The sequence below is a fragment of the Frieseomelitta varia genome, unplaced genomic scaffold (assembly GCF_011392965.1).
Source record: "Frieseomelitta varia isolate USP_RPSP 00005682 unplaced genomic scaffold, Fvar_1.2 scaffold_130, whole genome shotgun sequence".
In the NCBI taxonomy this organism is placed as follows: domain Eukaryota; kingdom Metazoa; phylum Arthropoda; class Insecta; order Hymenoptera; family Apidae; genus Frieseomelitta; species Frieseomelitta varia.
Genome location: NW_025108973.1, coordinates 375,976 through 390,850, shown reverse-complemented (window position 1 = coordinate 390,850; position 14,875 = coordinate 375,976). Strand labels below are relative to the sequence as shown.

The window sequence follows — 14,875 nt, the reverse complement described above, 5'->3', positions numbered from 1 at the left end:
TGAATTTTTATATTTTCCATCCTTACGTAATTGCAGTCGTAGTTCCTTAGATTTTCTTAAAAGAAAAAAAAAAAAAAAAAAGGTTCTTTTTTTTTTTTGGGGGGGGGGGGGGGGAATAATATCCATCGGTGCATTTTTGTGCATTTTGTGTTTTGGCATGATGAATAGCAGTTAATGTGGAAAATTGGTAAGGTCCTATTATCACCGAATTTTGTACGTATTTTGTTGTAAAAATAGACAAAAAATTACTGGTGTGATAAAAAATAGTCAGTAGGGAAAATTGGTGAGATTCTATTGTTCAATTAGTATAAACTCCTTGCATTCTCGATAAATTTAGACAAATGCATTACTATAATATTACTATAAAATTAACAGTAATGTGAAGCATATCTATAGTTGAATATCCTCAGAAAAAAATGGTCTTTTATTAATTATAAGTCCATGTTTTTAATAAATTTCTGTGGCGAATATTATAAAGAAAAAGAAAAATTGCTAATTAAAAAGTTGCAGTTTTACATTTCTTTTCCAACTTCTAAAGTAAAAATTTTAATAAATATCGAATCTTAGTTAAAACTCGATTATACTCGTGCATTATATCGATGCGCTTCGATATTACGAGGCGTAAAAAGCAATTAATTAACCGTTATGGCTGATGATACGAAATAAAATTAAAATAAAAGGCTGAAGTATCGTTTCCATCGCTATCTTGACGCGTAGCCGACGTAACGTCAGGTAGGATAAAGAATCTCTTTGAATACGTTCCCCATTGGATTTAAGATCTTTATGGATCTTTTCATCCTTTGACACGATATAGGTGCGCGAGGAACGAAGTCTTTTGAAGGATTCAATTGCTGTTATAGGTTTTTCGGCGAATTGTATAGAAAGAAAAAGATGAGAGGCATGAGTTATGATTTTAATACTTTTTCGTATCAATGGCTACGGTGAAAAAAAATATTTGTGATGTAGTAAATTTTCAAAACATTCTCTTAATAATAATAATGATGATGAAAATAAATATAAAAATATCCTACAAATAATAGTAATAATAATTCTCAGCAAGTCAAATTTCTTCCCGATGACAAATTTTCTACTTTCCTTTAACAATTGTAGTTCCTTCGAGGATAACGAATAATTGTTAACAAATTCAAAGTTCCTACGTCAAAATTGGAATTAGAACTGCCAATGACTAAAGCATAAACTTTCATCAGAGACATTAAAGTATAATAGAAAAATTTTATAATACAATGGAGTTCACACAAGCTTTTATGAAAGGTCATTCAAATTTCCAAAATTATGCTGTTTTACATCTGTGACTATAAACTAATAAATTTTGACCACCTTGGTAATTTTTTGTCAGCGGTATTAATGGCATTAAACGAAAATATAGTAAAAATATGGCACTAAACAATAATTATTTCTTATATATGTACATACATCTACAGTGTTCAAAGGATTAAATTAAATCGTAATCCAGGCTTTTCAAATTTTCAAAAATTCTGACTGTCATAATACAAATAATCTTCCCACACGATCATGCTCCATATATTCAAATTATTTGACTTAAACTTAACATCGCGTTAAAAAAAAAACCATTAAACGGGCACTTAGCACAGAAGCGAGTGCGATGAGGGGAAAAACTGTCGGCCAGAAAAAGTGGCAAAAGCAAATGGCACTCCGGCGAGTGTCGGAGCAGAGAAGGAGAGGACACGAAGAGGAAAAGGTAGAACGCGTACACGCGCGGCGTGTGGTCTCTCGTGCTCCGTATCCGTATCGTGCCTCTAATTTTACAAACCGCCAACACCAGTGCCCCAGCCTGCCGTTTTCGTCGAGGAACAACGGGGCCTCGCTCTATTGATTTAGATGTTCCGCTGATCTAAAGTGGTACCTGACAGAGATAACGATAATAACTGTCTGCCTCTCCCCCGGCAGTAATTGTTTACATGCTTTTCGACGATTAACCCTTTGCGGTTCTCTGTCCAACTGTGTATCGTAGACCGGATTCGTCATGTCCTCTGTTATTTAACATTAGAACTACCGAAATGGTTAAAATGATCAAATTTAGAATTTTTCATGGAAATTTCATAAATTTATAGTATTATATAGTGCTTTCAGAGACTCGAATGATCTTCAGTAAAATATATAAACGGAAGCGTGTGCCCTTTGTCGTATTGTAATAAATATTTTCCGGCTCTTTTCATTTTCGTTTCTCTGCAAATTTTACACTTCGATCGTCGGCAGTGTTAACCGTTTCATTCATTTATAAAGATAAATTAAACTCTAGACTCCAGTAGAGTTTAAAGCTGGAGCTGTTCAAATTGAAAGTATTTTTTCTATTGAAAAAAAATTTAGAACTTTTGTCTCTCGCAAAGAAAAAAATAACGATAATATGTTCCACAATATTATAAAAAGAATCGTATATTGCCAAAAAAATTGGCAATCAGCTTTGACTTCGGGAAAGGAAAAATATTAATCGTAGCACTAAACGTGTAAAATAATGGAAAAGAAAAGAAAAGATAGTCACACACGCTTCAAGCAGCATTAACGAAGCATTGCAGCAGAGAATCAAGACATTTTCCGCTATTTGTTGAAACAAACCGCGATATAACCGAGCGTTGACTGGCCGTGTGGAAAGCGCGAACGCTTCGAGAAGTGGTTAGACGTTCTGCTGAAACCGTCAAAAGGATTTACGGCTGCGGCGTGGTCTTTAATCTCGAAGAAACCGCCGTGCACTTCGCGGCGTTCAACTTCGTGAATCCGAGAGCTGACGTTCGCACAGGTGCTATTGATTTAGACGTCCGTTCCCGTCGATCGATCGACTTAATTCAGGAATCGGCGCATAAATTGCCGAGTCCGAGCCCGAAAAGGGAGAACAAAACGCAAGCAGGTTTTACACAAACGCGAAGAAAACTGAAATCACGGCTGTCATTAATATTCGAACACCCAGAGAGATGCTGCAGAGAGATCCAGAGCTTATATTACTTTGCATTGTTTCTTCAGAATATGATGTTGCATATGTATTATCGAATTAATGTGCGAAACTACAATAAATAAAATTTGTTTCGATATTCTTCTTTGAGGAATTATTATTTGAAATTATCATTGTTACGTCCTATTATTTTACTTCTCCTTCGATAAATTACGTACAATATACAAGGTTAACTACTTTGATTTCGCTATTATTTGTTCATGCACGTTAAATAAATAAAAAGTGAGTATTTCCATCGAGTACTTAAAAACTGTCAAAACCAATTCGACAAATTTCTCTCGCACCGGGGTGCTGTAATATTAATAATATCCACATAGAGACCCGCGTTTATAAAATTAACCCATCGATTATTGCAAAATCGCAGAAAACTAAAAACACTCGCGAAATTGCGACGAACGAAAGAAAGTCTCGAAACGTTGGAACGTGAGGCGCGCGCGATCACGTGGTCGCGGTGATACCACGGCGTCGACCGGAGAACGGTCGACAAAGAGGGTTTCCGGTACGGACGTTGGACCAACGCGAGAGGCGAACGACGCTCGAAAACGAAAGGAAGTATCCCGTGGACGGTGTTGGTCACAGGCTTTCGTTTAGCTCGGGTGGGACGGGACATGTCAAAGAACTTAATTTCTTCGCGGCGGACCCTAATTTCTCCGGTGTTTTAGTTTAGTATAGGTTCAGCTGGCACGGCTGTAATCAGGGGGGCCTTAATGGCGGGTTGCCGAGCCCGGCGTGTGAACTGTGGGCGTGAACCACTCGCTTCCTATCTTCGGTATCTGACGTGCAGCACGTGCTCGACTGGGCGAGACCTTCTTGCCGCTATTAAGAAGCGTGCTCCGTAACATTAACCCCGCCGTCTCCTCCGCCGACATCGTCGTCGATTCCTCTCGTCGATAAGAAGCCGCGCGTCCCGAGGAATTTTCAATTCCTCGTGCCTCGCGTGCCACGCGGTGAAGAACCGCCGGTCTCTCCGTAATTAATTCCACTGCGCGTATTAGACTCACACGGCGAACCGTGATCGAGAGATCTTCCGAAAAGATCATCCTCCCTGGCAGGATTCTTCGTTCTCCAGAGATTTTTACGATCATTCCGGACGAATGATTTTTAACCTTTGAACAACTGAGATGTTTGTTACATATGTTGAATCGTGGATGTTTGTGAAGGTCCTCTTTTGGGAATATAGTCTTTAAAAATTTATTTTTGAGAGATTTTTTACGTATGAACGAAAGATTTTTATTTTTTGAATGATTGAGGTGTTTGTTGCAATTAGTTTATAGATTTCTACGAAGGTTCTTTTTTGGGAAAATAGTCTAAAAAAATTTATTTTTTAGGGGATTTTTATTTCCGAACGAATGATTGTTATCCTTTAAATAATTAATAATTGAGGCGTTTATTATAATTAAATCATATTGTTAGATCAGAATGGATTTTTATGATGGTTCTTCTTTGGATACCTTTAGATATATTTGTAATATTGGAATTTGGATAAAATTGGAAGATTGAACAATTTGGACAGTTTTAAATCTACTCGACACTCTTCGTTTCTCAAATTCTATTTTGTTGATTAACACGTTTGTTTTGTGTTTATTTCAGGAGGGAGCAGCGGCGACGACTCGGACACGGAAAGCGAGCCAGGAATTGCGTTGAAGAGGAAACAGCGTAGAAGTAGGACTACGTTCACCGGCGAACAGCTTGAACAACTCGAGGCAGCTTTCCATCGGACACAGTATCCCGATGTGTACACCAGAGAAGAATTGGCTCAAAAGTACGTGGACAATTTAATTTCACTTTGCTGGTTTGTACGAAGCGCAATAATTGATCCGTATTGTCAAATCGTGCAGCGAGGAGCATAATTGTACCAATGACAATAACTACCGATAATAACTTCTGACTAAAAAAATATCATATAACGATCCATTCGATTCCATTCTAAAGCGTGAAGTTTGTACTCTGACAATCAACGAGTGTGTGGGAAAGTTAGGATACCCTTTCTTCGAAAATTTTAAAAATTCAAACGCACGTAAGAACATTAAAAAATTTCTTTCGTGACCAAATCCACTGTTATTTTGAAGGTTGAAGTTTCCTCTTTACGAAGAACCTTTAAACTCAACTACACGACTTTTCATTGCCATCATAACATTAACATTAAGATTAGATGACAAAGATTTTTAAGATTTCTTGAATTTTTGTCACAATTCGACGTTTAATAAAATGGTGGAAAAAAGTTTCAAAGGATTGTCACGATGGCGGATCTAGTTTATTAGTTGTAAAATCGTTTTCGAAGAAAAAATGAACTCAAGTATATATAACCTAAGTATATATAACCTATTCACGCTTTCGAAGTGGATCGTTACACGATCTTTTTTCCACGAAGTTGTACAATTTTTCATTGCTGTTGGTTATGTTCTTCGTTTCTCTAGTCATTCGCGAAAATTTGCACACGATTTCTATTTGTTTGTCAGAACATTTGTTCGTTGTCATTAATTCCTCCGATCTCCGTTGCAGAACGAATCTAACCGAGGCACGCGTGCAAGTGTGGTTCAGTAACAGACGAGCCAGGCTTCGCAAGCAATTAAACAGCCAACAGTTGAACGCTTTTAACACAATGAGCTTGCAGTCGTTTCAAACGCAGCACTACGGTAGCAGCGCCGAGAGTTACCAGAGCTACGGCCAGGCATCGGTGGCTGCAGCCGCAGCAACCACTGCCAGTTATTCTCAACATTACAACTATAGCGAGAATTACTACGCTGCTCAGCAACAATGGCCGAGACCAACCGCGGAGAATTATGGGTAAGAATTATATCATTTATCAGAAACTTTTATCAATAACAAAAGGCAATTTGTTGCCTTCGTTGCTGCAGAAATTTCGTGAAACTGTATCAAAAGGCGTGGCGCTCCATTTTTTGTAAATACTCGTCCTTGGCTTTCTCTTTGATAAGAACAAGTTCCAGCTTATGATCTTGACTCTAATTTTTTTGAACTTAATTTGTTCCTTGCTGTCAAATTGACAGAATAGAATAAAATAGGAGATAAATTGTTAAATTTTGCAGGTTCTTTCGTTAATAGCAAGAAATTTAAATTTCTATTCGGTTGCATCGTTCCATAATTAAAAGTAGAAGGTAATTTCCTATCTGTTCAAGAGAAAACGTTATTACTCACAACTCGGACGACGTGTTTTATTATCGAAAATGTCAGAAACGTACGTGGGAGAAATAAATGTTGCATAGCTGTGTCTACGAGTGTCTGCAAAGTAGCATAACATTTCACGACAGAAATCTGTGAAATTGGAGGGTTAGAAAATGATCGAAACCGGGGGGTGGTTCCGTGCTTTTCTAAAGAATTGTTAAGAAGTTATTGAAACACGATGCTGTGCAACGTGAGTCGCAAAAATGTTAATACTGCGAGGCTCGAGAGGTCGAAGGACCCCCCACGAGGTCCAACGTCGAAGCAAAGTGCACGTTGTCGGGATAGAGATACATTATCCCGGACCGTTTAAAGCGGCCGAGCTTTGGCAGAAAAAAGGAAAGAAATCCAGCAGATAGTCGATCCAGAGAACGGAAGAGAGAGAGAGAGAGGAGGCAGCCGGTGCTCTCGCAGGGTGTTTCGAACAATTAATTCAGCCATTGTGGCGTAATAACAGGTTGGCGAAATACTCGCCTGCTGCAGCGTGCTGTTACTTACACGCCGAGTGCGGAGGCCGATTCGCTGCGACGCAGACCGCAAACGACCAAAGTCCCCGGAAGAAAGATGAACAAGCAAACTGCAGAGTGAAATTGAATGTGGAATCTGGAAACTGGGAAGAGAGAGAAGAGAAAGAGTGAAATTTTCTGCGAGGTTCACTTTGATTATTGAACAGGCGCATATTTAAAAACAGGTGTCATGTTTGGGAATGTGAATGTTTGTGCAACTTGTGGAAAATGGGAAAATTCTTAGCTAGTAAAGAGATATGTGAAATATCTGAAGTATAGTGGTTTAATGGGCAAGACAATTTTTTACTTAAAAATAAATTAATTAATTTTGAAACTTTTTATTTCATTCATTCTTAATGCTGATCTCTCTACGATGGGAAATAAAATCAAATTGCCTAAAAGGCAGCAAGAAACAACTGAAATGCGGTTTTTTATAGAAGAACTTCCTTTCTTCTATCGAAAGTTGCAAAAAGAACTTGAAAATTACAAAAATCGATATGAAAATTGGATATTGGCTATGAAAATGCTTTGAATTTTACACAAATTTATCTTCCTATACATAGTAAGAATTTTATTTTATTTCCGCGAATTATGAATCCAACAAACGATCTCAGAATCTTCGAAGCAACAATCTATCACGCACCACAAACGAAAAAATCCTCCTCCCTCCCCCAAAAAATAAAGAACCAACGAAAACAGAAGAATTCGCGAAGAATCGATTCGAACTGTCAAAAGTGCGAACCGTAGAAGCGATCGTCAAAGAAGAGAATCGGTGGAAAGAGCGGGGAAAAAGAAAGAGGACAGAAAGGAACGAGCGAGACGAAAGATTCTCCGAGGAGTGTGTGTGTGTGAGAGAGAGAGAGAGAGAGAGAGAGAGTTGGCTCGATACGGCGAAGCAGACGGGACCCCACCGACACGTTTTCTGTGTGGTCCTCAATTATGTTGCTCCACGGCCCCCGTAATGAAACGCTACCGGCTAATAATCCAACGTGGGTCTTGATCTTCGCCGATGATCCAGCTTTAACCGGCGGGGCCCCTCTCTCTCTCTCTTTTTCTCTCTTTCCCTTCTTCACTCCGGAAGCGCCTCGACCTCCATCGCCACAGTTTTGTCGACCGACGAAATTCCAGCGACAAACGCTGTCGTGAGCATTTCTCATCCATTAATATCGGCCGAAACCTCGCGAGAGACAAAGTTTCGCCACAGGCAAGAAATTACGCGCCACTCGATCTCTCACGATCGGCCAGATATCGAACGGTCGTTCGAATCTCGCGGCGCGCCGTTTTTATGGATTCCATTTGCGTTTATACGCGCATCGATGATCGTCGATGTCGTTTTCTTTTTTTTTTTTTAATGGAAACGAGAGATCGCAACAAGGTCGGAGTTTCTGCTCTTCGTTTGGATATTTACACAGAAGTTTAAATTGGGAGAGACAGTGGCACGTAGTTTTGGTTGGTTTGGATGAAATTTTTTAACGAACGGGGGCTCGAAGAGCAAAACAACGATCGGATTAACAATTCGAAGTGACGTAGGAAATTTTGAAGAGATTAATTCTATCTTTTGCGTATCCTTGAGTGTTGATCCTTTCGCAACATTGGAAAACAAAAATTAGACGCAAGTTAGTCGGGCGATTGAACCATTTTTGTGATTAATTTGAAATGCATCCTTCGTCATTGGGAGGAATTCGCTAATTTTCACAGTCTCTGATAAATTCGTTTCGTCGATGAGTAAAATCTCTCGCTGCAAAGAATTTGACAACAACTCGATCGACCCGCTACGAGGATCCGAAGCTGAGCCATTCGCGAGACACGAAATACGCCTTCGCCCCGACGTCCCTTAATTTCAGCAAGCGTCGATTATAAATTACTCGCTCGGGCTGAGCCACGCTGGAATTCATTAACACTTCCATAGAGCTAAATGTGATTTGTAGCCGCGGTTCGCTAGGGGGAAATAGATTCGTAGAGCGCGGGCACGCGGGGACAGTCGATAAATCGTGGAGCTTCCGCTGTGCCGTTTCGTGGAAGGAATTAAGGGACGACCAGGACCGAGAACAGGACGAGAACGAAGACGCGCGAGGAACAGAGAGAAAAGCGAAAAAGGAAGAAGAAGAAGAGAAAATGAAAGCGCGCGCGCGCGCGCGCGCGCGCGCGTGTATGTGTGTGTGTGTGTGTGTGTGTGTGTGAGAGAGAGAGAGAGAGAGAAAGGAGGGAAAAGGAAAAGAAAAAGAGAAAGAAAGAGAGGAATTAAATGGTCGGAGCATCGGCACGCTTTAGGGTCCTTAACCGTGTGCTGCTGTGCCGAAACGGTCAAAAGGGCCGCTACTCCGTTTTGAAATCGGTTGTTGGCAGCCTCGACACGCCCTAAACGATTCGTACTCGTGCGTGTGCGAGCGTGAAGCTCTCTCGCCGCGTTGCCCCGGTATCGGTTTGCAAACGAGCCCCAGCGAGCTTTGATTGCACGGCGAAACGAGAGAAAGAGAAAGACGCGGCGGTTACTTTGAGACTCGCGAGAAAACCAAAAGAGAATTCTGCATCTACAGGTTATGCGCAACGTGAAACTACCCTGCTGCCTTTTTTCTGCTGTCTTTCTCCTTTTTCATTTTAATATCCTCGATACGGTCGCGATGGTCGTCGACCCGCTTCACATTCGGTGTAAAATCCGTATAAATTCGCTGCTCTCAACGTCGCTGATCTCTCGCAGTGCTCGCGACCCGCCTTCGTCTCGTCCCGCCGATTCGTTTAATACGCCACCGATCGCTCCGCACGGTGGAGAGGTTTCTTTTTTAATCAGAACGTGCGATAATTGGCAGACGTTGTGAAAGAGTTTCGTAAGGGTTCGATTGGAATGCAGTTTTAATACGCAGATTCTGTTAATCCGTGTTATGTTGGCCAGAAGATAACGTTTTCAACCTCTCCGTGCAAATGAAAGGCGAATTTTTGAGTCATCATCTTGTTCGATTCATCTTTCAAGCAACTGTGCGTTATCGTTTTTTGGTAAAAAAAAATTTTAAGAACGTTAATAGCGAGAATTCTCGTTGGTAGTGAAATTTAGCGAGCCAATTTTGACGCTGCTGTGATTTATCAGATAATTTTTCGTGTACTTTCCTTTTCGAAAGCAGTACAGCAAAATACGACGAATATGTTCCTCTTTGATATTCCATTTTGAAATCGACAATTGCTAACCGAAATCGTGCATTTTCTCTTCCTGAAAGAAGCTCCAACAATTAGATATCATATTACACAACGAATTTGCATTTTTTAAATCACATTTTAAGATAGACATATTTGTCCATCTATTAGGAAGAAAAAACGCAATTACTTTTTGGTCAATCCAACGCCATCGATGAGAAACTTCTCCGTGTTTACTTTTTGTCGTTGTCGTTTTAATTGGAGTATCAGGTTTTTAATTAGGAGATGTGGAGGAATTTTATCTTCTCGTCTGTAAATAGAACACGTATGTTCATTAATAACGATGTTATTCGATTCTGTAGATGAAGATCAGTAATATGCGACGATATGGGACAAAAAATATTTTTTTAAAATCGCATGACTGAATAAAAATATCGAAAAAGATCTATTTGCAAAATTTTATACTACCTACACTATGCCATTTTCTAAATACCTAACAAATTACTATAACTCGGACTCATTTTACATCTCTCTACGTCTCCCTTGTATTTTTGTTCTTGTCTTTAATCTACAGTGAACGAGACACAGTACATGTATCTAACGCAAACGATTTCTCAACGAAGCAACTTCACCATCGCTCACGCGCAATTATGCATAAATTTCTTCTCTCTCTGATACAGAAGTCGGGGACCGTGATTACGAGAGGATCAACTTCGTGCCTCTTCTCGTCCTTGAACGAATACTCGACGGAAACAGCCACTGCCGATCGTCGTTTTCATTTTTTTCTTTTTCTTTTTCTGTCGTAGGTTGTTCAACGCCTCTCACTACGGCAGCAGCAATCTGGCTTCTAATCTGACTTCCAGCAACTTGAACCTGGGCAGCCTGAGCGGTAGCGTCAGCCCCACAGCCTCGAACATGAGCGCGTGCATGGTCCAAGGCGCGTCCTCGGGGGTTCCAACCCCGGCAGGGATAAACCACCACGTGACGCCTCACAGCCCCAGCGAGGCAAAGAGCGGCTACCCTTATTTAGGGGGAATCGAGTCGCAGGTCTGCGGCAGAGTTCACTGAACCGGTGGTGAATCACGATCAAAATGGCGGAGATGAAGAAACTTGAAATTAAACGATTGAATTCCATTCGAGCACAAAGAGAAAGTTGCTCGAAAGAGAGAGAGATGTTGTAAAATTTGTAAAATTGTAGAAATTTGTCTGTTTGGGAGAAAACGTGTTCGAGAAGAAGACGAGAGTTTCGGGGACGGAAACTCTCTTTTGTCGGTTCAACGCTGTAAGAGATTCTAATGAGCTTTAAAAATATGCGTTGAAGTGACTGGCCATTTTCTGTGGTGGTATTCGTTAGAAATTTCCTGGAAGATGCAGCGTTACTTTTGCAAGGAAGTGTTAGCGGCTACTTTTAACACCGAGTGATATAAATATTAAATTCGTAGCACGCTGCTCCACACGGGAAATCAAATTGCAATTCTGTACGCGACGATACGCGAATGTGTATATATAACTATAATGCTATTGCCGGTTTTTGTCGCCTTTTTTCTTTGTTTGTTTGTAGAGATTTTAAAGTCGAAGCCGAGTTAAAGACTTGTCAAACGACGAGATGTACATATCTATCGATTTATTATACGCGACACAAAGGATAGTCCTTGCAGCTATTTTCATTGTTAGAAAGAAAACGCATTGAAATCGCAGTCTCGCGCAATGTGTTTCAAAGTAAATATTTAAATATTTAAAGATAACAAGCGTAACGTAAGATGTACTAACAATCGTGTGCCTTAACTTTGTTTTCTGCGAGAATATTAAAACGCACGTAGTTGTTTAATAAACAAGTTGTTAAGAAGTCGTAAAGTTTATTGGTAAGGTGCACGTACTATCCATTATCCTCTGCGAGTTCAATTCGCTCTTCATTCTTCACTGTTTCAGGGAGATCTATCGATCATCGATCCAAGATACTAAATAAATCCTCCCGGAGAAATTTAAATGTAATCGAACACCAAGAACAGAACTTTAAGAAAATTAAGATTACAATTGAATAAAATTGAATAAAATTAATTCCCAGACCTTCCAGAATTTCCAACCTTTTTCACGAAAGTCAAAGTCATCATTCGTTGTTATTTCCTTCCCTCAACGTAACGTGAAACTTACGAACTGATAATCCTTGTAAATACATCGTTTGATATCTAATGTAGAGATACATGTTACAATAAAGTAAGTTAAAAAATGCCAACGAAATAAAGTATATACTACATATTGACACGCATAATTTTCAGGTCGCACGGCGTCGGAAAGAGTTCATTACTGCATTTATCATTTAACCAGCAGTACACTTAGTGTTTCTCAATATTTTCGACATTTAATAAGAGTCCTAAACAAACGTAGATGTAAATTTGAACAAACAACACGTGTTCTTTCACTAAATACACAGTAAGATTAAAAATTTTACGAAGTTTCTAAGCAGTTCAACATTTTTGTGATTGTTTAACAACTACTCAGGCCATGAATAAATCCAACGTCTTGCAACTGCCTGTTTTCTCTTGCAAATTAGAGTGATCGTCGAAGGACTTGGTAAGAATTTTTATTTTGCGTAGATAATATTCGTATGTATTTAATAAGAGGAAGTTACAGTGTCTGTTTAATTGGCCAGTTGATTAAAATTGCCCTGTGCAAGAACGATTTCGTTCGATTGTAATTCGTTAATTATAATTGCCGATGTATGGTTCACTGTTGCGAAATAAACATTTTAAAGAAGTACGAAGTTACGATGATCCTCTTTATTAATCTTCTTGACTAATTCGAACAGAAACAAGTTTGTGAATGTATAAATCATCTTTATTGACAAAAGTAAATGCTCTGAAATTACCATCGTTCGTAATGATATGTTTCATTTGAAAGTCTCAAGAACAGAAATTAAATATTAAATTTTCAAGGAAATTCGTGCAGTGAATACTGATCAAAAAAAACCGATAACGATGTCACAAATTTAATTTTCATTGAGACTAATGTAGGCTACAAAAAGAAAAAAAAAGAAACGACCCATGCTACTTTTTCCTTACTTATTTTAAGAGTAGCTAAAACAGCTCGATAGGACCATCCAAGACCCATTCAGTCCATCGCAGAAGTAGAAAGAGATAGTCACCAAAAAAGAAGAAGAAGACGAAGAAAGAAAATCTAAAGGATGAAAGGCGTCGATGAAAATTAGTACGTGTACAGGCGTGTCGTTGCAGGTCAAAAGTATGAAAAAAACGTAGGGAATAGTTCCGGACACTTTGTGCGATACCTTTGTACGAGGGAGGGAAAAAGCGGGAAGGCCGACCACCTACTTCGACGGCACAATGGGCCACAAATGCGTGGCGACAGCAGCAACAGATATACGGCAGGCTGATTGCTCGTTGTCGCCGAACGTCCGATTGTCGGCTCTCCTCTTCCGCCGAGAGAAATCTCCGCGTTGCCGAAAGCCAGTGTCTCTGGCACTCCGGAGTTGATCAGCGTGCCGGTCTGCGCGACCGAATCGGGAGCGGGGCCGTTTTAATGTAATTTAATGGCCGCGCCCACGCGGTGCCAAACGAGGTCGAACTATTAGGGGAGAATACGATGTTTCGCGGGCCCTAATTTTCCGTCAGATCGCGAACGAGCGTGCGAGAAGTCCAAACAGAGAGGAACGAGTAGACTGTGGATTTGTAGAAAACTTGGGGATGCGAGTAAACGAATAAAAAGATAGAAATTTGCATTGACATCCGTGCTCTCTTAAAGAATATCATTAGATCGTAACGTAGCGAGAGACAAAGGTATCGTGTGAATTAATAGAGTCGAAAAATAAGAATGAAAAAGAGGTAGACTTCTTCAGTATAATATTTAAAACTCTCATATAAAATTTTAAAAAATCGTATTTATAAAAAATCTACTTGGCGTTCGGAGCGTCGCAAATACAGCGCGTGAGGTAGCTGGAAATTTCCATTTTTGAATTCTCACGGTCGATTTAAAACGCCTTCCCCCGCCCCTGACCTACCGCATTATATAGCCGCGATACCGACGAATTCTCGAGCAACAGATTGGCCAACAGAATGTCGAACACGATTGCCAATGGGGGTGAGAACGACGAGGTACAAAGAGGCCGCCGCGTCGGCTGAACAACCCCATGGAACATTGAAAGGGGATGGAGTGTAGGGCGGGGACCATTCAATGGCGAATCACGACTCGAATGGAAAACGATATGTGGGGTCTGAGAAAGCTCGAAATACCAGTTGGTAAACGTGTTCGTAAATGACGTTGTATTTGTTAACAATATATTTTTATATATGTTAATCAAATGACACGTTAACAGGACCGTTTTCAATTAAATTATTCTCCTTCGACGAAGTCAATTTAGTCGACTGTATTTAGTTTGTTTCATTTTTTATTTACTTATTACGATACATTTCACGTATTTAAATATTTCTTTACTACAGTTGTATAGGTGCACGAATATTATGGGATCGTTTAATTTTTGACGCAATAATCCTACGAAATAATTTCCTACGAAACTTGTTTGATATATCCGCGTCGAAAATTGTTGGTGTAGTGGGTATTTTTACTTATGGGGTTAAATTGTTTGATACTCGTTCTGACAGTAGTTTGTTTTTTTTTTTTCCAGGACGATTTCCCAGAAAGACGTTAATTTTCATAAGAAGCGTCACTTATTCCACTGCAGCGAGTTTTTCGTCGCAGTAACCAGGACAGATGTATCGGTAACGGCAAAGCTGATAGGTGTGACGACCTCCCAGGTTTAAGCCGCACCCTCACGAGGGAAAACTAGGGGCGGCGTCGTCACCGATCCTCTGCGTGTGCGATCGCAGAGAATCGTAAGTATTATATTATATTATCCTACGATATTTCGCTCCATTTTGTCGCAATGTTCTCTCCTCTGTAATGTTAACGAAATTTTTACAGATTTAATTCAGTCTATCAATTTAGTTTGATAATTTTATAAATTTAATTCAATCTATACGATACTCAATAATGGAAAACTTCAATAATAAATTACTATTATAGACTAGTTATTGGAAATTACTATGATTATTAATTATTGTACGTG

At 39.7% G+C, this 14,875-nt stretch overlaps 1 protein-coding gene across 4 annotated transcripts in view; it reads left to right on the top strand.

Moving 5' to 3' along the window:
* LOC122528926 (protein gooseberry-like) overlaps positions 1 to 12,360 on the top strand; it is a 35,428-nt gene extending 23,068 nt beyond the window's left edge. For all 4 annotated transcript variants that reach the window (XM_043654591.1, XM_043654598.1, XM_043654585.1 and 1 more), the window contains 3 exons: positions 4,577 to 4,748; positions 5,489 to 5,773; positions 10,605 to 12,360. In XM_043654591.1, coding sequence (XP_043510526.1) covers positions 4,577 to 4,748; positions 5,489 to 5,773; positions 10,605 to 10,866 — 719 coding nt within the window. In that variant the 3' untranslated portion in view covers positions 10,867 to 12,360. The remainder of the gene's footprint in view (positions 1 to 4,576; positions 4,749 to 5,488; positions 5,774 to 10,604) is intronic.
* The last annotated feature ends 2,515 nt before the right edge of the window (positions 12,361 to 14,875 follow it).